The sequence below is a fragment of the Tachyglossus aculeatus genome, unplaced genomic scaffold, assembly GCF_015852505.1.
Source record: "Tachyglossus aculeatus isolate mTacAcu1 unplaced genomic scaffold, mTacAcu1.pri scaffold_101_arrow_ctg1, whole genome shotgun sequence".
Lineage (NCBI taxonomy): Eukaryota > Metazoa > Chordata > Mammalia > Monotremata > Tachyglossidae > Tachyglossus > Tachyglossus aculeatus.
In genome coordinates, this window is record NW_024044842.1 from 681,460 (window position 1) to 704,908 (window position 23,449).

Consider the following 23,449-nt stretch of genomic DNA (forward strand, 5'->3'; position numbering starts at 1 on the left):
GACCCGTCCCAGAAACAAAGAGACACCAGGAGAGAGACAGAGATGGGCCCCAGAGACAGAGACCCCTCCCAGAAACGGAGAGACACCAGGAGACAGAGAGACAGACAGAGAGAGGGAGATGGGCCCCAGAGACAGAGACCCCCTCCCAGAAACGAAGAGACACCAGGAAAGAGACAGAGACGGGCCCCAGAGACAGAGACCCCTCCCAGAAATGAAGAGACACCAGGAGAGAGACAGAGAGACAGAGACGGGCCCCAGAGACAGAGACCCCCTCCCAGAAACGAAGAGACACCAGAAGAGAGACAGAGAGACAGAGACGGGCCCCAGAAACAGAGACCCCTCCCAGAAACGAAGAGACACTAGGAGAGAGACAGGCCCCAGAGACAGAGACTGCTCCCAGAAACGAAGAGACACTAGGAGAGAGACAGATGAGACAAAGAGACACCAGGAGAGAGACATAGAGAGAGACGGGCCCCAGAGACAGAGACCCCTCCCAGAATCGAAGAGACACCAGGAGACAGAGACAGAGAGAGAGAGACGGGCCCCAGAGACAGAGACCCCTCCCAGAAACTAAGAGACACCAGAAGAGAGACAGAGAGAGAGATGGGCCCTAGAGACAGAGACCCCTCCCAGAATCGAAGAGACACCAGGAGACAGAGACAGAGAGAGAGAGACGGGCCCCAGAGACAGAGACCCCTCCCAGAAACGAAGAGACACCAGAAGAGAGACAGAGAGAGAGATGGGCCCTAGAGACAGAGACCCCTCCCAGAAACAAAGAGACACCAGAAGAGAGACAGATAGGCCCCAGACACAGAGACACCGAGAGAGAGAGAGAGAGAGAGATGGGCCCCGAGACAGAGATCCTTCCCAGAAATGAAGAGACAGCAGGAGAGAGACAGAGACGGAGAGAGATGGACCCCAGAGACAGAGACCCCGCCCAGAAATGAAGAGAGAGCAGGAGAGAGACAGAGAGAGGGAGAGAGATGGGCCCCAGAGACAGAGACCCCTCCCGGAAATGAAGAGACACCAGGAGAGAGACAGAGAGAGATGGGCCCCAGAGACAGAGACACCTCCCAGAAAAGAAGAGACACCAGGAGAGAGACACAGAGAGAGATATGGGCCCCAGAGACAGAGACCCCTCCCAGAAAAGAAGAGACACCAGGAGAGAGACACAGAGAGACATATGGGCCCCAGAGACAGAGACCCCTCCCAGAAAAGAAGAGACACCAGGAGAGAGACACAGAGAGAGATATGGGCCCCAGAGACAGAGACCCCTCCCAGAAACGAAGAGACACCAGGAGAGAGAAAGAGATGGGCCCCAAGACAGAGATCCTTCCCAGAAATGAAGAGACAGCAGGAGAGAGACAGAGACGGAGAGAGACGTGCTCCAGAGACAGAGACCCCTCCCGGAAATGAAGAGACACCAGGAGAGAGACAGAGAGAGATGGGCCCCAGAGACAGAGACACCTCCCAGAAAAGAAGAGACACCAGGAGAGAGACACAGAGAGACATATGGGCCCCAGAGACAGAGACCCCTCCCAGAAAAGAAGAGACACCAGGAGAGAGACACAGAGAGAGATATGGGCCCCAGAGACAGAGACCCCTCCCAGAAACGAAGAGACACCAGGAGAGAGAAAGAGATGGGCCCCAAGACAGAGATCCTTCCCAGAAATGAAGAGACAGCAGGAGAGAGACAGAGACGGAGAGAGACGTGCTCCAGAGACAGAGACCCCTCCCGGAAATGAAGAGACACCAGGAGACAGAGAGAGATGGGCCCCAGAGACAGAGACCCCTCCCAGAAATGAAGAGACACCAGGAGAGAGACATAGAGAGAGACGGGCCCCAGAGACAGAGATCCCTCCCAGAAACGAAGAGACACCAGGAGACAGAGACAGAGAGAGATGGGCCCTAGAGACAGAGACCCCTCCCAGAAACGAAGAGACAGCAGGAGAGAGACAGAGAGCGAGATGGGCCCCAGAGACCCCTCCCAGAAACGAAGAGACACAAGGAGAGAGACAGAGATGGGCCCCAAGACAGAGACCCCTCCCAGAAACGAAGAGACACCAGGAGAGAGATACAGAGAGAGAGAGAGATGGGCCCCAGGGACAGAGACCCCCTCCCAGAAACGAAGAGACGTTTGGAGACTTTTGGAGAGTCGATAAACCCCCCTTTCCCCCGGCGCCCAATGTCTCCCCTGTCTGTCTGCCGTCCCCATTTCCTCAACAAAAACTCTGCTGTTTTGAACTCTCCTCCCAAGCGGCCACTACACGGGGGCCCTGACCACAGTGAGCGCTCCATAAATAGCCCTGGTGGCTTGCCACGTTCCTCTGGCATGGATGCTCCTGGTGGGGGGGGGGGGGGGGGAATGGTCCTATGGGACTGTCCCCAACGCTTAGGACAGTGTTCTGCGCTCCAAAAATGCCACTGATTGATTGATTGATTGATTGATTACCGCCACCCTCACACCGAAGTCTGTCCACGATCCCTCCTGCTGCACCGCGGTGTTTCTAGCTCCAGGAGCGGGGCTGAGGGTGGCAGGGTTGGGGGAAAAGAGGGTCGGGGGGCTGAAGCTGAAAGGTTTGGGGGGAAAGAGAGTTGGGGGTCCCGGGGGGCTGAAGGTGGAAGGTTTGGGGGGAAAGAGAGTCGGGGGTCTCGGGGGGCTGAAGGTGGAAGGTTTTGGGGGAAAGAGTGGGGAGTCCCGGGGGGCTGGGGGTGAAAGGTCATGGGGAAAAGGGGTTTGGGGGGAAGTGGGGAGCTGAAGGTGGAAGGTTTGGGGGAAAAGAGAATGGGGGGTCCCGGGGGGCTGGGGGTGAAAGGTCATGGGGAAAAGGGTTTTGGGGGAAAGTGGGGAGCCGAAGGTGGAAGGTTTGGGGGAAAAGAGAGTCGGGGGTCTTGGGGAAAAGAGAGTCGGGGGTCTCGGGGGCTGAAGGTGAAAGGTTTTGGGGAAAAGAGTGGGGGTTCCCGGAGGTCAGGGGGTGACAGGTCTTGGGGAAGAGTTGGGGGGCTCGGGGGGCTGACGGTGGAAGGTTTTGGGGGAAAAGAGAGTCGGGGGTCTCGGGGTGACATGTCTTGGGGAAAAGAGAGTCGGGGGTCTTGGGGGGCTGAAGGTGGAAGGTTTGGGGGAAAAGAGAGTGGGGGGTCTTGGGGAAAAGGGAGTCGGGGGGGTGATAGGTCTTGGGGAAAAGAGAGTTGGGGGTCCCGGGATGGAAGGGCAGGGGGGAAAAGAGAGTCGGGGGTCTTGGGGAAAAGAGTGGGGGTCCCAGAGGTCAGGGAGTGACAGGTCTTGGGGAAGAGTTGGGGATCTCGGGGGGCTGAAGGTGGAAGGTTTGGGGGGAAAGAGAGTCAGGGGTCTTCTTAGGGAAAAGAGTGGGGGGATCCCGGCATGGAAAGTTTTGGGGAAAAGAGAGTGGGGGGGGTCTTGGGGAAAAGAGTGGGGGTCCCGGAGGTCTGGGGGTGACAGGTCTTGGGGAAAAGAGAGTTGGGGTCCCGGGGGACTGAAGGTGGAAGGTTTGGGGGAAAAGAGAGCGGGGGGTCCCGGGGGGCTGGGGGGTGACAGGTCTTGGGGAAAAGAGAGTCGGGGGTCCCGGGATGGAAGGGCTGGGGGGAAAAGAGAGTCGGGGGTCTTGCGGAAAAGAGTGGGGGTCCCGGAAGTCTGGGGGTGACAGGTGTTGGGGGAAAAGAGAGTGGGGGGGTCTCGGGGGCTGAAGGTGGAAGGTTTGGGGGAAAAGAGAGTCGGGGGTCCCGGGATGGAAGGGCTGGGGGAAAACAGAGTCAGGGGCCTTGGGGAAAAGGGTGGGGGTCCTGGAAGTCTGGGGGTGACAGGTCTTGGGGAAAAGAGAGTCGGGGGTCTCGGGGGGCTGAAGGTGGAAGGTTTGGGGGAAAAGAGAGTGGGGGGAACTGGGGGGCTGAAGGTGGAAGGTTTGGGGGAAAAGAGAGTCGGGGGGTGATAGGTCTTGGGGAAAAGAGAGTTGGGGGGTCCCGGGATGGAAGGGCTGGGGGAAAAGAGAGTCGGGGGTCTTGCGGAAAAGAGTGGGGGTCCCAGAGGTCAGGGGGTGACAGGTCTTGGGGAAGAGTTGGAGGTCTCGGGGGGCTGAAGGTGGAAGGTTTGGGGGAAAAGAGAGTGGGGGGTCCCGGGGGGCTGGGGGGATGACAGGTCTTGGGGAAGAGCTTGGGGGTCTTCGGGGGGTCCCGGGGGTCTTGGGCGGGGGGTGTCAGGGAGGGGAAGGCTCCTTGCTGGCTTTGGGTCAGACAGCTGATCCCCCCTCCCCAGCCGCGTGGCACTGGTTGCCCCCCAAACCTTCCCCTCCCGCACCAGGGACCCCCAGGGACCCCCAGGGACCCAGGAGTCCGACCCCCCCCCCAAGTCCACTGTCCAGCCCTGTTTCTCCCCGGACCCCCAGACCTCCCCCCTCCCACCAAAGACCCCCAGATCTCCCCCCCTCCCCACCAGGGACCCCCCCAAACCTCCCCCATTCTCCACCAGAGACCCCCAGGGACCCAGGGGTCCGAGCCCCCCAAGTCCCCTGTCCAGCCCAGCTTCTCCCCGGTTAAGGACCCCCCCGCCCCGAACTCCCCTCTCCCACCAAAGACCCCCAGATCTCCCCCCTTCCCCACCATGGGCCCCCAGAGACCCTCAAGGACCCAGGCGTCCGACCCCCCAAGTCCCCTGTCCAGCCCAGCTTTCCCCCCGATAAGGACCCCCAGACCTCCCCCCTCCCACCATAGACTCCCCCAGATCTCCCCCCCTTTCCACCAAAGACCCCCAGATCTCTTCCCTCCCCACCAGGAACCCCCAAACCCCCCCTTCCCCACCAGGGACCCCCGGAGACCCCCAAGGACCCAGGAGTCCGACCCCCCAAGTCCCCTGTCCAGCCCAACTTTCCCCCTAAGGACCCCCAGACCTCCCCCCTTCCCCACCAGGGACCCCCAAACCTCCCCCCTTCCCCACCATGGACCCCCAGGACCCCCAAGGACCCAGGAGTCCGACCCCCCAAGTTCCCTGTCCAGCCCAGCTCTTCCCCTAAGGACCCCCAGACCTCCCCTCTCCCACTATAGACCCCCAGATCTCCCCCCTTCCAGCAAAGGCCCCCAGATCTCCCCCCTCCCCACCAGGGACCCCCAAACCTCCCCCCCTTCCCCACCAGGGACCCCCAGGACCCCCAAGGACCCAGGAGTCCGACCCCCCAAGTTCCCTGTCCAGCCCAGCTTTTCCCCTAAGGACCCCCAGACCTCCCCCTTCCCACCATAGACCCCCAGATCTCCCCCCTTCCACCAAAGGCCCCCAGATCTCCCCCCTCCCCACCAGGGACCCCCAAACCTCCCCCACTCCCCAACCAGGGACCCCCAGAGACCCCCAAGGACCCAGGAGTCCGGCCCCCCAAGTCCTCTGTCCAGCCCAGCTTTCCCCCGATAAGGACCCCCAGACCTCCCCTCTCCCATCATAGACCCCCAGATCTCCCCCCTTCCACTACAGATCCCCAGATCTCCCCCCTCCCCACCAGGGACCCCCAAACCTCCCCCCCTCCCCACCAGGGACCCCCAGGACCCCCAAGGACCCAGGAGTCCGGCCCCCCAAGTTCCCTGTCCAGCCCAGCTTTTCCCCTAAGGACCCCCAGACCTCCCCTCTCCCATCATAGACCCCCAGATCTCCCCCCTTCCACTAAAGATCCCCAGATCTCCCCCCTCCCCACCAGGGACCCCTAAACTTCCCCCCTCCCCCACCAGGGACCCCCAGAGACCCCTAGGGTCCCAGGAGTCCGATACCCTCAAGTCTCCTGTCCAGGCCAGCTTCTCCCGGGATAAAGACCCCCCAGACCTCCCCCCCTCCCACCATAGACCCCCCAGATCTCCCCCTTTCCACCATAGACCCCCAAATCTCCCCCCTCCCCACCAGGGACCCCCACAAACCTCCCCTATTCCCCACCAGAGACCCCCAGGGTCCCAGGAGTCCGATACCCCCAAGTCCCCTGTCCAGCCCAGCTTTCCCCCTGATAAGGACCCCCAGACCTCCCCCCTCCCACCAAAGACCCCCAGATCTCCCCCTTTTCACCACAGACCCCCAGATCTCCCCTCCCCACCAGGGACCCCCCCAAACCTCCCTTATTCCCCACCAGGGATCCCCAGAGACCCCCAGGGACCCAGGAGTCCGACCCCTTAAGTCAGTCCCCTGTCCAGCCCAGCTTCTCCCGGGATAAAGACCCTCAGACCTCCCCCCTCCCACCAAAGACCCCCAGATCTCCCCCATTCCCCACCAAGGACCCCCAGAGACCCCCAGGGACCCTGGCGTCCGACACCCCCAACTCCCCTGTCCAGCCCAGCTTCTCCCGGGATAAAGACCCCCAGATCTCCCCCGTTCCCCACCAGGGACCCCCAGGGACCCCGAAGGACCCCCAGGGACCCAAGCGTCCGACCCCCTCAAGTCCCCTGTCCAGCCTAACTTCCCTCCGGATCCCCAGACTTTTCCCCCTCTTCCACCGAAGACCCCCAAACCTCCCACTCCCCCAAGGACCCCCAAACCTCCCTCCTCCCCCCCCCCCAAGGACCCCCAGGGACCCCGAAGGACCCAGGCATCCAAAACCCCCAGGTCCCCTGTCCATCCCAGCTTCTCCCGGACCCCCAGACCTCCCCCTTCGCCCCACCAAAGACCCCCAGACCTCCCCCCTCCCCCAGCAAAGACCCCCAGCTCTCTCCCCATCCCCCCCAGAGACCCCCAGGGACCCAGGAGTCCAACCCCCCCAAGTCCCCTGTCCATCCCAGCTTCTCCCGGACCCCCAGACGTCCCCCTTCCCCCCTCCAAAGACCCCCAGACGTCCCCCCTCCCCAACCAAAGACCCCCAGCTCTCCCCTCATCCTCCCCAGAGACCCCCAGGGACCCAGGAACCCAACCCCCCCAAGTCCCCTGTCCATCCCAGCTTCTCCCGGACCCCCAGCAAAGACCCCCAGCACTCCCCCCATCCCCCCAAGAGACCCCCAGGGACCCAGGAGTCCAACCCCCCAAGTCCCCTGTCCACCCCAGCTTCTCCCGGACCCCCAGACTCCCCCTTCCCCCCACCAAAGACCCCCAGCTCTCTCCCCATCCCCTCCAGAGACCCCCAGGAACCAGGGAGCCCAGCCCCCACAAGGCCCCTGTCCATCCCAACTTCTCCCGGACCCCCAGATGCCCCCCTTCCCCCAACCAAAGACCCCTAGACATCCCCCTCCCCCACCAAAGACCCCCAGCTGTCCCCCCATCCCCCCAGAGACCCCCCAGGACCCAGGAGTCCAACCCCCCCCAATTCCCCTGTCCATCCCAGCTTCTCCCGGACCCCCAGACTCCCCCCTCCCCCAGCAAAGACCCCCAGCTCTCCCCCCATCCCCCCCAGAGACCCCCCCAGGACCCAGGAGTCCAACCCCCCCCCCCCAAGTCCCCTGTCCATCCCAGCTTCTCCCGGACCCCCAGACGTCCCCCCTCCCCCACCAAAGACCCCTGGACCTCCCCCCTCCCCCAGCAAAGACCCCCAGCTCTCTCCCCATCCCCCCAAGGGACCCCCAGGAACCAAGGAGTCCAACCCCCCCAAGGCCCCTGTCCAGCCCAGCTTCTCCCGGACCCCCAGGCCTCCCCCAGCAAAGCCCCCCAGCTGTCCCCCCACCCCCACCCCCCAGAGACCCCCAGGGACCCAGGAGTCCAACCCCCCCCAAGTCCCTTGTCCAGCCCAGCTTCTCCCGGACCCCTAAACCTCTCCCAGCAAAGACCCCCAGACCTCCCCCCCTCCAGCAAAGACCCCCAGCTGTCCCCCCACCCCCCCCGGAGACCCCCAAAGACCCAGGAGCCCAACCCCCCCAAATCCCCTGTCCAGCCCAACTTCTCCCGGACCCCCAGACGTTCCCCCTCCCCGACCAAAGACCCCTAGATCTTCCTCCTCCCCCAGCAAAGCCCCCCAGCTGTCCCCCCACCCCCCCCGAGACCCCCAGGGACCCAGGAGTCCAACCCCCCCAAGTCCCGTGTCCAGCCCAGCTTCTCCCGGACCCCTAAACCTCCCCCAGCAAAGACCCCCAGACCTCCCCCCTCCGCCAGCAAAGCCCCCCAGCTGTCCCCCCATCCCCCCAAGAGACCCCCAGGGACCCAGGAGCCCAACCCCCCCAAGTCCCTTGTCCAGCCCAGCTTCTCCCGGACCCCTAAACCTCCCCCAGCAAAGGCCCCCAGACCTCCCCCCTCTCCCAGCAAAGACCCCCAGCTGTCCCCCCATCCCCCCAGAGACCCCCCAAAGACCCTGGAGCCCCACCCCCCCAAGTCCCCTGTCCAACCCCACTTCTCCCGGACCCCCAGATGTCCCTCCCTTCCCCACCAAAGACCCCTAGATCACCCCCCTCCCCCAGGAAAGACCCCCAGCTCTCCCCCCATCCCCCCCCGGAGACCCCCAAAGACCCAGGAGCCCCAACAAGTCCCCTGTCCAGCCCCACTTCTCCCGGACCCCCAGCTGTCCCCCCTTCCCCACCAAAGACCCCTAAATCTCCCCCTCCCCCAGCAAAGACCCCCAACTCTCCCCCCCACCCCCCCAGAGACCCCCAAAGACCCAGGAGCCCAGCCCCCCCCAAGTCCCCTGTCCATCCCAGCTTCTCCCGGACCCCCAGCTGTCCCCCCTTCCCCACCAAAGACCCCTAAATCTCCCCCCCTCCCCCAGCAAAGACCCCCAACTCTCCCCCCACCCCCCCAGAGACCCCCAAAGACCCAGGAGCCCAGCCCCCCCAAGTCCCCTGTCCATCCCAGCTTCTCCCGGACCCCCAGATGTCCCCCCTCCCCTACCAAAGACCCCCCAAGACCTTCCCCTCCCCCAAAGGCCCCCCAAACCTCCCCCCCCACCAGGGACCCCCAAGTCCCCTGTCCAACCCAGCTTCTCCCCGCATAAGGACCCCCAGCTCTTTCCCCTCCCCCAAAGACCCCCAGGGACCCCCCTCCCCCCCCCACCAGGTTACCTTCCAAGGTGGTCGCCGCCGCCAGGAGGAAGAGGAGGAGGCAGGAGAAGGGGGGAGGGGAGAGGCGTCCACCCCGCTCCATGGTCGGGGTCCCGGGGAGGCGTCCGACTGCTGGGCCCGCGGGCTGGACTGTGAGAGCCGCCCCGGGGCGACCCCCCAACCCCCCCCCCGCCCCCAGACCCGCCCCCGGCCCCGCCCCCACCCCCCCAGGACCCGCCCCTCCGAAGGGGAGGGGGCGAAATGGGGGTGGGGGGGGCCTTCTTGAGACCCCCCCCCGACTCCAATTCAATCCTCAAAGGGGGACAAAAGGGGGGCCAGGGGGCTCCCCTGAGACCTCTGACCCCTCTCTGAAGCCCCCCAAACCCTCTCCTCTAGGAGCGATAAAAGGAGGGAAAAAATGGGGGTGGAGGGGCCTTCCTGTGACCTCTAATCCCAATTGAATCCTCAAAAAGGGAGAAAAAGGGGGCAGGGGGCTTCCCTGAGACCTCCGACCCCTCTCTGAAGCCCCCCAAACTCTCTCCTCTAGGGGAGACAGAAGGAGGGGAAAAATGGGGGTGGGGGGGCCTTCCTGTGACCTCTAATCCCAATTGAATCCTCAAAAAGGGAGAAAAAGGGGGCAGGGGGCTTCCCTGAGACCTCTGACCCCTCTCTGAAGCCCCCCAAACCCTCTCCTCTAGGGGAGATAAAGGAGGGGAAAAATGGGGGTGGGGGGCCTTCCTGTGACCTCTGATCTCAATTGAATCCTCAAAAAGGGAGAAAAAGGGGGCAGGGGGCTTCTCTGAGACCTCTGACCCCTCTCTGAAGCCCCCCAAACTCTCTCCTCTAGGGGAGATAAAAGGAGGGGAAAAACGGGGGTGGGGGGGCTTTCCTGGGACCCCCGACTCCATTTGAATCCTCAAAAGGGGAGAAAAAGGGGGCAGGGGGCTTCCCTGAGACCTTCGACCCCTCTCTGAAGCCCCCCAAACCCTCTCCTCTAGGGGAGATAGAAGGAGGGGAAAAATGGGGGTGGTGGGGCCTTCCTGTGACCTCTAATCCCAATTGAATCCTCAAAAAGGGAGAAAAAGGGGGCAGGGGGCTTCCCTGAGACCTCTGACCCCTCTCTGAAGCCCCCCAAACCCTCTCCTCTAGGGGAGATAGAAGGAGGGGGAAAATGGGGGTGGGGGGGCTTTCCTGGGACCCCTGACTCCATTTGAAGCCTCAATAAGGGGAGAAAAAGGGGGCAGGGGGCTTCCCTGAGACCTCCGACCCCTCTCTGAAGCCCCCCAAACCCTCTCCTCTAGGGGAGATAGAAGGAGGGGAAAAATGGGGGTGGGGGGGCCTTCCTGTGACCTCTAATCCCAATTGAATCCTCAAAAAGGGAGAAAAAGGGGGCAGGGGGCTTCTCTGAGACCTCTGACCCCTCTCTGAAGCCCCCCAAACTCTCTCCTCTAGGAGAGATAAAAGGAGGGGAAAAATGGGGGTGGGGGGGGCCTTCCTGTGACCTCTGATCCCAATTGAATCCTCAAAAAGGGAGAAAAAGGGGGCAGGGGGCTTCTCTGAGACCTCTGACCCCCCTCTGAAGCCCCCCAAACCCTCTCTGAAGCCCCCCAACCCTCTCCTCTAACGGAGAAAAAAGGAGGGGGAAAATGGGGGCGAGAGGGGGCCTTCCTGTGACCTCTGACCCCAATTGAGTCCTCAAAGGGGGAGAAAAGGGGGGCAGGGGGCTTCCCTGAGACCTCTGAGCCCTCTCCGAAGCCCCCCAACCCCTCTCTGAAGCCCCCCAACCCTCTCCTCTAAGGGAGGATAGGAAAAATGGCGGCGGGGGGGGGCTTCCTGTGACCTCTGACCCCAATTGAATCCTTAAAGGGGGCAGGGGGCTTCTCTGAGACCCTTGCCCCCTGACCCCTCCCTGAAGCCCCCCAACCGCCTCTTCCTGGGAGGAAGAAAAGGATGGTGGGGGGGGGGGTTGAAATAATAATAATAATGACGGCATTTATTAAGCGCTTACTACGTGCCAAGCACTGTTCTGAGCGCTGGGGAGGTTACGAGGTGATCGGGTTGCCCCTCGGGGGGCTCCCGGCCTTCATCCCCATTTGACAGATGAGGGAACTGAGGCCCAGAGGAGGGAAGTCACTTGCCCAAGGTCACACAGCTGACAGGTGGCGGAGCCGGGATTTGAACCCACGACTTCGGACTCCAAAGCCCGGGCTCTTTCCCACTGAGCCACGTTGCTTTCCTGAAATGGGGGTGGGGGGGCCTTCCGAAGACCCCCCCGCCCCGACTCCAATTGAATCCTCAAAGGGGGGGGAAAAGGGGGGCAGGGGGCTTCTCTGGGACCCCGACCCCTTTCTGAAGCCCCCCAACCCCTCTCCCCTAGGGGAGATAAAAGGAGGGGAAAATGGGGGTGAGGGGGCTTTCCTGGGACCCCTGACTCCATTTGAATCCTCAAAGGGGGCGGAAAAGTGGGGAGGGGGCTTCCCTGAGATCTCTGACTCCTCTCTGAAGCCCCCCAACACCTCTCTGAAGCCCCCCAACCCTCTCTCCTCTAAAAAGGAGGAAAAAAGATGGGGGGTGGGGGGCCTTCCTGAGACCCCTGACTCCAACTGAATCCTCAAAGGGGGAGAAAAAGGGGGCAGGGGGCTTCTCTGGGACCCCGACCCCTCTCTGAAGCCCCCCAACCCCTAGGGGAGATAAAAGGAGGGGAAAATGGGGGTGAGGGGGCTTTCCTGGGACCCCTGACTCCATCTGAATCCTCAAAGGGGGAGAAAAGGGGGCAGGGGGCTTCTCTGAGCCCCCCAACCCTCTCCTCTGGGGGAGATAGAAGGAGGGGAAAAATGGGGGTGGGGGGGCTTTCCTGGGGACCCCCGACCCCAATTCAATCCTCAAAGGGGGAGAGAAATGGGGCAGGGGGCTTCTCTGAGACCTCTGACCCTTTTCTGAAGCCCCCCAACCCTCTCCTCTGGGGGAGATAAGAGGGGGAAAATGGGGGTGGGGGGCTTTCCTGGGGACCCCCGACCCCAATTCAGTCCTCAAAGGGGGGGAGAAAAAGGGGGCAGGGGGCTTTCCTGGGGACCCCCGACCCCAACTTAATCCTCAAAGGGGGGAGAAAAGGGGGGCTGGGGGCTTTCCTGGGGACCCCCGACCCCAATTCAGTCCTCAAAGGGGGGAGAAAAGGGGGGCAGGGGGCTTTCCTGGGGACCCCCGACCCCAATTCAATCCTCAAAGGGGGGAGAAAAAGGGGGCAGGGGGCTTCTCTGGGACCTCCGCCCCTCTTCCGAAGCCCCCCAACCCTCTCCTCTAGGGAAGGCAAATGGAGGGGGGGAACGATGGGGGGGGGGGGGCCCTCCTGCGACCCCAACTGAACCCCCAAAGGGGGAGGAAAAGGGGGGCAGGGGGCTTCTCTGAGACCCCCCCCCACCCCACCCCTCCATCTCCTCCCAGGGGTCCCAGCGGCCTCCTCTCCACCCCCCAACCCGACCTATAATCAGGCCCCGCCAAATTGCAGGGTAGGCCCGGGCGGGGTGGGATTTATTTATAGAAGGGGAATAAAGATAGAAATTGGGTTTGGGGGGGTCCGGGGGGGCCCGGGGGTCCCGGGGGTCCCGGGTGGGGGGACCCAGGAGTCCGGGCGGGCCGCAGGAGGGTCTGCCCGGAGCCCTCGGCGCGGCCGGAGGAGGCCGAACAAGGGGCCATTCAGTGGGACCAGGGAGGAGACCCCTCCCTCTTCCCCCCCCCCCCCCAGACAAAGCACCCCTTGTGCCCCCCCCCCGGACCCCCCCGCCAAAATAGGAGCCTGGGCCTCCAGGAGGGGAAAAAAAAAAAAAAAAAAGCAGTGACTTTTAATCCAAAGCAATTTTTTTTCTTGGGGGGGGGGGGGGGGGGGGAATCATGCAGGACCCCCCCCACCAGCCCAGCAGCAGAAGCCCCTTCCCCACTTTTTCCCCACCAGGGAGGGGGGAAAGGGGGGGTCATCACAGGACCTGGGGACAAATGGTGTGGGGGGGGTCCCCACCTTGTAGCCCCCCCCAGCACCCCAAGTTGGACAGGGGTGGGGGAATAAAGGGGGGACCCTCTTAGGGGATGGCTTGGGGGGGGGGGGTGAGGGGACCACCCCCTCTCCCAGTGAGGAAAATTGGGGAGGGGGCTCAACCGGATGGCGGTGGGGGGGACGCAGAATGAAGATGGGTTCAGGGGGGCTGACATCAGGTGAGACCCAAAGGTCAGGGGTCGCCCCACCTGTTCTGGCAACCCCCGACCCCCCCCCCCCCCCAAAAACCCGGCGGAGGTGGGGCGGGGGGCTTCGAGCGTCCAAAAGGGGGTCCCGAGGCCGCCTGGATGTGGGGCGGGGGGCTTCCGGCATCTTCCGACGGCGTCCCCGTCCCCCCCCGGGGGGTCCCGAGGCCTGGTGGATGTGGGGCGGGGGGCGTCCGGCTGCATCCCCGTCCCCCATGGGGGTCCTGAGGCCCCGCGGAAGTGGGGCGGGGGTCTCAGGCCAACTGGCGGGGGGCTTCGAGCGTCCTCCGGCCCCCCAAAGGGGGTCCCGAGGCCTTGTGGATGTGGGGCGGGGGGCTTCCCGCTCCCCAAAGGGGGTCCTGAGGCCTTGTGATGTGGGGCGGGGGGCTTCCGGCCGCACCCCAGCCCCCCAAAGGGGGTCCCGAGGCCTTGCAGATGTGGGGCGGGGGGCTTCCAGCCACATCCCCGCCCCCCATTGGGGGGTCCTGAGGCCTGGCGGACGGGGGACGGGGGGCTTCGGGCATCGTCCGGTCGCACCCCGGCCCCCCAAAGGGGGTCCCGAGGCCTTGCGGATGGGGGGCGGGGGGCTTCGGGCATCGTCCGGTCGCACCCCAGCCCCCCAAAGGGGGGTCCTGAGGCCTTGTGGATGTGGGGGGGCTTCGGGCGTCGTCCGGCTGCACCCCCGTTCCCCAAGGGGGGTCCTTAGGCCTCGCAGATGTGGGGCGGGGGGCTTCTGGCCACATCCCCGCCCCACATTGGGGGGGTCCTGAGGCCTGGCGGATGTGGGGCGGGGGGCTTCGGGCATCGTCCGGTCGCACCCCGGCCCCCCAAAGGGGGTCCCGAGGCCTTGCGGATGTGGGGCGGGGGGCTTCCGGCCACATCCCTGCCCCCCAAGGGGGTCCTGAGGCCTTGAGGATGGGGGTCTGGGGGCTTCGGGCATCGTCCGGTCGCATCCCGGCCCCCCAAAGGGGGGTCCCGAGGCCTTGTGGGTGGCGGGCGGGGGGCTTCGGGCATCGTCCGGTCGCACTCCAGCCCCCCAAGGGGGGTCCCGAGGCCTTGCGGATGGGGGTCGGGGGGCTTTGGGCATCGTCCGGTGGCACCCCAGCCCCCCAAGGGGGGTCCTGAGGCCTTGTGGATGTGGGGGGGCTTCGGGCATCGTCCGGTCGCACCCCAGCCCCCAAAGGGGGGTCCCGAGGCCTTGCGGATGGGGGGCGGGGGGCTTCGGGCATCGTCCGGTCGCACCCCGGCCCCCCAAAGGGGGTCCCGAGGCCCGGCGGATGGAGGTCGGGGGGCTTCCGGCGTCTTCCGTCTCCATCCCGGCCCCCCACGGTGGGGGGGGGGGTCCCGAGGCCCGGCGGGGGTCTCGGGCGAGGGACCACCCGCCCGTCCGTCGGGGGGTCCTCAGGCCAGCTGGTGGGGGGCTTCGAGCATCTCCATGAGGAAGGTGTCGATGGGGGTGTCGCCGATGAGCTTGAAGAAGAACAAATGTTCCAGGCACTTGAGGCCGATGGAGCGCAGGGCCGGCAGGCGGAGGAGCAGCTTGGCGAACCTGGGGGTCGGGGGGGGGACACGCGGGGGTCAAAGGTCACCCCCCCACCCCCCCCAGGGGACCCCCGAACCCGAGACCCCCTCCTCCCCCCCGCGCCCACTCCGCGCCGAGCGCTGGGGCCGCCGTGGAGGCCCATGACGGTGGTGGTTACATAATAATAATAATAATTAGAGAAGCGGCATGGCTCAGCGGAAAAAGCCCGGGCTTTGGAGTCCGAGGTCGTGGGTTCAAATCCCGCCTCCGCCGCCTGTCGGCTGGGTGACTCTGGGCAGGTCACTTCTCTGGGCCTCAGTTGCCTCATCTGGAAAACGGGGATGGAAGGCGGGACAACCTGATCACCCTGGAAATTCCCCGGCGCTTAGGACAGTGCTCCGCACATAGTAAGCGCTTAATAAGTGCCCTTATTAAAAATAATAATAACAATAATGGCATTAAGCGCTTACTACATGCCAAGCATCGTTCTAAGCGCTGCGGGGGTGACAAGGCCATCAGGTTGTCCCACGGTGGGGGGCTCACAAGTCTTCGCCCCCATTTTAATAATAATAATAATGATAATAATGGCATTACAGTCCCAATCCCGGTCCCACATGGGGCTCACGGTTTAACTGGGAGGGAGTAGGATTTAAAACCCATTTTACAGATGGGGTAAATGAGGGCCAGAGAAGTGATTTGCCCAAATAACAATAATAATAATAATGATAATGGCCTTTATTAAGCGCTTACTAGGTGCCAAGCACCGTTCTAAGCGCTGCGGGGGTGACAAGGCCATCGGGTTGTCCCACGGGGGGAGGCTCACAAGTCTTCGCCCCCATTTTAATAATAATAATAATAATAATAATAATAATAATAATGGCATTATAGTCCCAATCCCGGTCCCACATGGGGCTCATGGTTTAAGTGGGAGGGAGTAGGATTTAAAACCCATTTTACAGATGGGACAACTGAGGGCCAGAGAAGTGATTTGCCCAAATAACAATAACAATAATAATGATAATGGCTTTTATTAAGCGCTTACTACGTGCCAAGCACTGTTCTAAGCACTGGGGAGGTTACAAGGCGATCGGGTGGTCCCATGGGGGGCCCACGGTCTTCACCCCCATTTTGTTAATAATAATAACAATGATAATAATAATAATGATGATGATGGCATTATAGTCCCAATCCCGGTCCCACATGGGGCTCACGGTTTAAGTAGGAGGGAGTAGGATTTAAAACCCATTTTTCAGATGGGGTAAGTGAGGGCCAGAGAAGTGATTTGCCCTAATAATAACAATAATAATTATAATGGCCTTTATTAAGCGCTTACTACGTGCCAAGCTCACAGTCTTCACCCCCCATTTTAATAATAATAATAATAATGATAATAATAATAATAATGATGGCATTATAGTCCCAATCCCGGTCCCACATGGGGCTCATGGTTTAACTGGGAGGGAGTAGGATTTAAAACCCATTTTACAGATGGGGTAAATGAGGGCCAGAGAAGTGATTTGCCCAAATAACAATAATAATAATAATGATAATGGCCTTTATTAAGCGCTTACTACGTGCCAAGCACCGTTCTAAGCGCTGCGGGGGTGACAAGGCCATCGGGTTGTCCCACGGGGGGAGGCTCACAAGTCTTCGCCCCCATTTTAATGATAATAATAATAATAATAATAATAATAATAATAATAATGGCATTATAGTCCCAATCCCGGTCCCACATGGGGCTCATGGTTTAAGTGGGAGGGAGTAGGATTTAAAACCCATTTTACAGATGGGACAACTGAGGGCCAGAGAAGTGATTTGCCCAAATAACAATAACAATAATAATGATAATGGCTTTTATTAAGTGCTTACTACGTGCCAAGCACTGTTCTAAGCGCTGGGGAGGTTACAAGGCGATCGGGTGGTCCCACGGGGGGCTCACGGTCTTCACCCCCATTTTGTTAATAATAATAATGATGATAATAATAATAATGATGATGATGGCATTATAGTCCCAATCCCGGTCCCACATGGGGCTCACGGTTTAAGTAGGAGGGAGTAGGATTTAAATCCCATTTTTCAGATGGGGTAAGTGAGGGCCAGAGAAGTGATTTGCCCTAATAATAATAATTATAATGGCCTTTATTAAGCATTTACTACGTGCCAAGCTCACAGTCTTCACCCCCCATTTTAATAATAATAATAATGATAATGCTAATAATAATAATAATGACGGCATTATAGTCCCAATCCCGGTCCCACATGGGGCTCATGGTTTAACTGGGAGGGAGTAGGATTTAAAACCCATTTTACAGATGGGGTAAATGAGGGCCAGAGAAGTGATTTGCCCAAATAATAATAATAATAATAATAATAATAATAATGATAATGGCCTTTATTAAGCGCTTACTACGTGCCAAGCACCGTTCTAAGCGCTGCGGGGGTGACAAGGCCATCGGGGTGTCCCACGGTGGGGGGCTCACAAGTCTTCGCCCCCATTTTAATAATAATAATAATGATAATAATGGCATTACAGTCCCAATCCCGGTCCCACATGGGGCTCATGGTTTAAGTGGGAGGGAGTAGGATTTAAAACCCATTTTACAGATGGGACAACTGAGGGCCCGAGAAGTGATTTGCCCAAATAATAATAATAATAATAATGGTATTTATTAAGCGCTTACTATGTGCCAAGCACCGTTCTAAGCGCTGGGGAGGTTACAAGGCGATCGGGTTGTCCCATGGGGGGGCTTCCAGTCTTCACCCCCATTTTAATAATAATGATAATAATAATAATAATGATAATAATAATAATAATAATGGCATTACAGTCCCAATCCCGGTCCCACGGTTCTTCTAGACTGTGAGCCCACTGTCGGGTAGGGACTGTCTCTATACGTTGCCAACTTGGACTTCCCAAGCGCTTAGTACAGTGCTTTGCACACAGTAAGCGCTCAATAAATACGACTGAATGAATGCATGAACATGGGGTTCACGGTTTAAGTGGGAGGGAGTAGGATTTATTGGATTCTATATAATGTATATCATATAATAGTATTCTAATATCCTGTATTCTTCTATTATAATAATGGCATTCGTTAAGCACTTACTATGTGCAAAGTACTGTGTAGTAGAGTAAGCGCTTAACAAATACCACCCTTATTATTATTATTATTGCATTGTGGTATGTTATATTACATGATCTTATAGGATATGATATATTACATTACACTAGGTTGTACTATATTACACTGGATTCTATATATCATATAATAGTAGTCTAACATCATGCATTCTTCTATTATGATAATAATGGTATTTGTTAAGCCCTTACTATGTTGAAAGCCCTGTATAGTAAGCGCTTAACAAATACCATCATCATGATTATTATCATCATTATTGCATTGTGGTATGTTATATTACATGATATTATAAAGTATGATATGATATTATGTTGTACTATATTATAATAGATTGGATTCTGCATAACATATATCATATAATAGTATTTTACTACTGTGTATTCTATTATTATAATAATAATGGCATTTATCGAGCGCTTACGTTACACTATGTTGCAATATATTATATTAGATTGGATTCTGTATAACGTATATCATATAACAGTATTCTAATATCATGTATTCTTCTATTATGATAATAATAATGGCATTTATTGAGCGCTTACATTACACTATGTTGTACTATATTAGATTGGATTCTGCATAATGTATATCATATAATAGTATTTTACTATTGTGCATTCTATTATTATTATGATAATGGCATTTATTGAGCACTTACACTATGTTGCACTACATTATACTGGATTCTGTACAATGTATATCATATAATAGTATTCTACCATTGTGCATTCTTCTATTATTATAATAATGATGTTTATTGAGCGCTTACACTATGTTGTACTATATTAGATTGGATTCTGTATAACATATATCATATAATAGCATTCTACTATCGTGTATTCTATTATTATAATAATAATGGCATTTATTGAGCGCTCACATCACACTATGTTGTACTATATTAGATTGGATTCTGTATAGCGTAGATCATATAATAGTATTCTACTAACGTGTATTCTATTATTATAATAATAATGGCATTTATTGAGCGCTCACATCACACTATGTTGTACTATATTAGATTGGATTCTGTATAGCGTATATCATATAGTAGTATTCTACTAACGTGTATTCTATTATTATAATAATAATGGCATTTATTGAGCGCTTACATCACACTGTTGTACTATATCATATTAGATTGGATTCTGTATAACATATCATATAATAGTATTCTACTATCGTGTATTCGATTATTATAATAGTAATGGCATTTATTGAGCACTTACATCACACTACGTTGTACTATATCATATTAGATTGGATTCTGTATAATGTATATCATATAATAGTATTCTACTATTGTGTATTCTATTATTATAATAATAATGGCATTTATGGAGCGCTTACATCACACTATGTTGTACTATATTAGATTGGATTCTGTATAGCGTAGATCATATAATAGTATTCTACTAACGTGTATTCTATTATTATAATAATAATGGCATTTATTGAGCGCTTACATCACACTGTTGTACTATATCATAGTAGATTGGATTCTGTATAACATATATCATATAATAGTATTCTACTATCGTGTATTCTATTATTATAATAGTAATGGCATGTATTGAGCACTTACATCACACTACGTTGTACTATATCATATTAGATTGGATTCTGTATAATGTATATCATATAATAGTATTCTACTATTGTGTATTCTATTATTATAATCAATCAATCAATCAATCAATCGTATTTATTGAGCGCTTACTGTGTGCAGAGCACTGTACTAAGCGCTTGGGAAGTACAAATTGGCAACACATAGAGACGGTCCCTACCCAACAGTGGGCTCACAGTCTAAAAGGGGGAGACAGAGAACAAAACCAAACATACTAACAAAATAAAATAAATAGAATAGATAGGTACAAGTAAAATGAATAAATAAAAAGAGTAATAAATATGTACAAACATATCTACATATATACAGGTGCTGTGGGGAAGGGAAGGAGGTAAGATGTGGGGGATGGAGAGGGGGACGAGGGGGAGAGGAAGGAAGGGGAACATAGACCAACATTATTAGTAGTAGTAGTAGTAGGCGCTTAATACCAACACTATTATAATAATATGATAGTATGATTAATATTAATAATTAATATGTAACAATATATTATATAATAATAAACGTATTGAGCGCTTACCACGTGCAAAGCCCTTTTGATTAACGTCAAGATTAATACCGACCTTAATCTCGCTCCGATGACGGTATCGGCCGAACGCCGACCCAAGGCCCGGGGCAGACCCGGTCCCCCAGAGGAGGAAACTGAGGCCCGGAGAGGGGAAGGGCGGAGGAGGAGGAGGAAGAGGAGGGCGTCCCCGGATTTCCGGGGTCCCCCCGGCCCCGTGGCGGCCCACCCCAGGACTCGGGGGTCCCCCCCAGCTCACCGTCCCTGCTGGTCGGGGTAGCGCTGCTTGCAGTAGGCCTCGAGCGAGGCGTAGACCTTCTCCCGCAGCTGTTCCACCTCGCTCCCGTTCGACAGGCCCTTGGCGTCTGCAAAGGGGGGGACGCGGGGTCCGGGGGTCAGCTGGGGTGGCCCGGAGGGGTCGGGGGGCGGGCGGAGGGGGCCTGGGGGCGGACGGAGGGGTCGGGGGGTGACCGGAGACGTCTGAGGGCAGGTGGAGGGGTCGGAGGGTGGACGGAGGGGTCTGGGGGTGGATGGAGGGGTCGGAGTGTGACCGGAGGGGCCGGGGGGGCGGACGGAGGGGTGAGAGGGTGACCGGAGGGGTCGGAGGGTGGGCGGAGGGGTCAGGGGGGTGGGCCGAGGGGTCTGGGGGCGGTTAGAGGGGTCGGGGGGTGACCAGAGGTGTCGGGGGGCGGATGGAGGGGTCAGAGGGCAGATGGAGGGGTCAGAGGGTGGACAGAGGGGTTGGGGGGGTGGGAGGAGGGGTCTGGGGGGAGGACGGAGGCGTCGGGGGGTGACCGGAGGCGTCGGGGGGCGGATGGAGGGGTCAGGGGGTGGACAGAGGGGCCGGGGGGTAGACGGAGGGGTCGGAGGTTGGCCGCCGGAAGGGTCGGTGGGGTGGATGGAGGGGTCGGGAGGTGATCGGAGGGGTCTGGGGGTGGACGGAGGGGTCAGGGGGTGACCGGAGGGGTCGGGGGGTGGGCGGAGGGGTCAGGGGGGTGGGCGGAGGGGTCTGGGGGCGGATAGAGGGGTCGGGGGGTGACCGGAGGCGTCGGGGGGGCGGATGGAGGGGTCAGGGGGAAGACGGAGGGGTCTGAGGGCGGATGGAAGGGTCGGTGGGTGACCGGAGGGGTCGGAGGGTGGGCGGAGGGGTCTGGGGGCGGATAGAGGGGTCGGGGGGTGACCAGAGGCACTGGGGGGAGGATGGAGGGGTCAGGGGGCAGACGGAGGGGTCTGAGGGTGGACGGAGGGGCCGGGGGGTGGGCGGAGGGGTCGGAGGGAGGACGGAGGGGTCGGGGGGCGGATGGAGGGGTCAGGGGGCAGACGGAGGGGTCTGAGGGCGGTTGGAGGGGTCGGGGGGCAGATGGAGGGGTCTGAGGGTGGATGGAGGGGTCGGGGGGTGACCGGAGGGGTCGGGGGTGGATGGAGGGGTCGGAGGGTGACCGGAGGGGTCGGGGGGCGGACGGAGGGGTCGGGGGGCGGATGGAGGGGTCAGGGGGCAGACGGAGGGGTCTGAGGGTGGTTGGAGGGGTCGGGGGGCAGACGGAGGGGCTGGTCAGAGTTTGGCAGCCGGAAGGGTCTGGGGGGTGGATGGAGGGGTCGGGAGGTGATCGGAGGGGTCTGGAGGCGGACGGAGGGGTCAGAGGGTGACCGGAGGGGTCGGGGGGCGGGCAGAGGGGTCGGGGAGTGGGCGGAGGGGTCTGGGGGCGGACGGAGGGGTCAGGGGGCAGACGGAGGGGTCTGAGGGTGGATGGAGGGGTCGGGGGGTGACCGGAGGGGTCGGGGGTGGATGGAGGGGTCGGAGGGTGACCGGAGGGGTCGGGGGGCGGACGGAGGGGTCAGGGGGGTGGGAGGAGGGGTCGGGGGGCGGGCGGAGGGGTCGGGGGGCTGGGCGGAGGCAGAGACAGAGACACGGGACGGCAGAGACGCAGACGAGAGAAGCAGAGAGACCGAGAGAGGCAGAAACCGACGCAGAGACACGGGGAGGCCGAGAGACAAAGACAGGCTGAGACATGGGGAGGCAGAGACACAGCCGAGGGAGGCAGAGACACGGACGAGAGAGACAGAGACAGGCAGAGACCGACGCAGAGACACAGACGAGAGAGACAGAGACACAGAGACAGGCAGGGACACAGACGAGAGAAGCAGAGCCCGACACAGAGACCCGGGGAGGCAGAGACACAGACGAGAGAGACAGAGATAGGCAGAGACACGGGATGGCAGAGACACAGACGAGAGAGGCAGAGACACAGAGGACAGAGCGAGAGACAGGGACGGGCAGAGACACGGACGGGAGACGCAGAGAGAGGCAGAGAGAGGCAGAGACCGACGCAGAGACACGGGGAGGCAGAGACAGAGACGAGAGAGGCCGAGAGACAGAGACAGGCAGGGACACAGACAAGAGAGGCAGAGACCGACGCAGAGACACGGGGAGGCAGAGACACAGACGAGAGAGGCCGAGAGACAGAGACACGGGGAGGCAGAGACACAGACGAGAGAGGCAGAGATCGCCGCAGAGACACAGGGAGGCAGAGACGACAGAGGCCGAGAGACAGAGACAGGCAGAGACACGGGGAGGCAGAGACACAGACGAGAGATGCAGAGAGAGACAGAGAGAGGCAGAGACTGACGCAGAGACACGGGGAGGCAGAGACACAGACGAGAGAGGCAGAGACACAGCTAGAGACAGAGACGGGCAGAGATGCGGACGAGAGATGCAGAGAGAGACAGAGAGAGGCAGAGACCGACGCAGAGACACGGGGAGGCAGAGACACAGACGAGAGAGGCAGAGACAGAGACAGGCAGAGACACGGGACGGCAGAGACACAGACGAGAGAGGCAGAGACACAGAGGACAGAGCGAGAGACAGAGACGGGCAGAGACACGGACGAGAGATGCAGAGAGAGACAGAGAGAGGCAGAGACTGACGCAGAGACGTGGGGAGGCAGAGACACAGACGGGAGAGGCAGAGACACAGAGGACAGAGCGAGAGACAGAGACGGGCAGAGACAGGGACAGGAGACGCAGAGAGAGGCTGAGACAGGCAGAGACACGGGGAGGCAGAGACACAGACGAGAGATGCAGAGACACAGCTAGAGACGGGCAGAGATGCGGACGAGAGATGCAGAGAGAGACAGAGAGAGGCAGAGACCGACGCAGAGACACGGGGAGGCAGAGACACAGACGAGAGAGGCAGAGACAGAGACAGGCAGAGACACGGGACGGCAGAGACACAGACGAGAGAGGCAGAGACACAGAGGACAGAGCGAGAGACAGAGACGGGCAGAGACACGGACGAGAGATGCCGAGAGAGACAGAGAGAGGCAGAGACTGACGCAGAGACGTGGGGAGGCAGAGACACAGACGGGAGAGGCAGAGACACAGAGGACAGAGCGAGAGACAGAGACGGGCAGAGACAGGGACAGGAGACGCAGAGAGAGGCTGAGACAGGCAGAGACACGGGGAGGCAGAGACACAGACGAGAGATGCAG

General features: G+C 58.9%; 3 protein-coding genes across 4 annotated transcripts in view; all 3 read right to left on the reverse strand.

Annotated features, from left to right (window-relative positions):
- COL11A2 (collagen type XI alpha 2 chain) overlaps positions 1–8,995 on the reverse strand; it is a gene marked incomplete at its 5' end in the record, with an annotated part of 220,222 nt that extends 211,227 nt beyond the window's left edge. Inside the window, 1 exon segment of the mRNA XM_038742186.1 lies at positions 8,953–8,995. Coding sequence (XP_038598114.1) covers positions 8,953–8,995 — 43 coding nt within the window.
- Positions 8,996–12,836: 3,841 nt separating this feature from the next.
- Positions 12,837–14,496, reverse strand: LOC119922286 (basic salivary proline-rich protein 2-like). Of its 2 annotated transcripts, none has more exons than XM_038742258.1 (2): positions 14,362–14,496; positions 12,837–14,010 (listed from the first exon to the last, which is right to left on the reverse strand). In XM_038742258.1, the coding sequence occupies exons 1-2, from the start codon at positions 14,391–14,393 to the stop codon at positions 13,419–13,421; spliced, it is 624 nt and encodes a 207-aa protein (XP_038598186.1). In that variant the 5' UTR covers positions 14,394–14,496; the 3' UTR covers positions 12,837–13,418. The 2 variants fall into 2 exon arrangements, with proteins under 2 accessions (XP_038598186.1, XP_038598184.1); XM_038742256.1 differs by having other exon boundaries at positions 13,404–13,729; positions 14,011–14,493.
- A 9-nt stretch (positions 14,497–14,505) lies between these two features.
- The window catches only part of RXRB (retinoid X receptor beta), a 56,344-nt gene continuing 47,400 nt past the window's right edge, over positions 14,506–23,449 (reverse strand). Inside the window, 2 exon segments of the mRNA XM_038742188.1 lie at positions 14,506–14,713; positions 20,221–20,326. Coding sequence (XP_038598116.1) covers positions 14,566–14,713; positions 20,221–20,326 — 254 coding nt within the window. The 3' untranslated portion in view covers positions 14,506–14,565.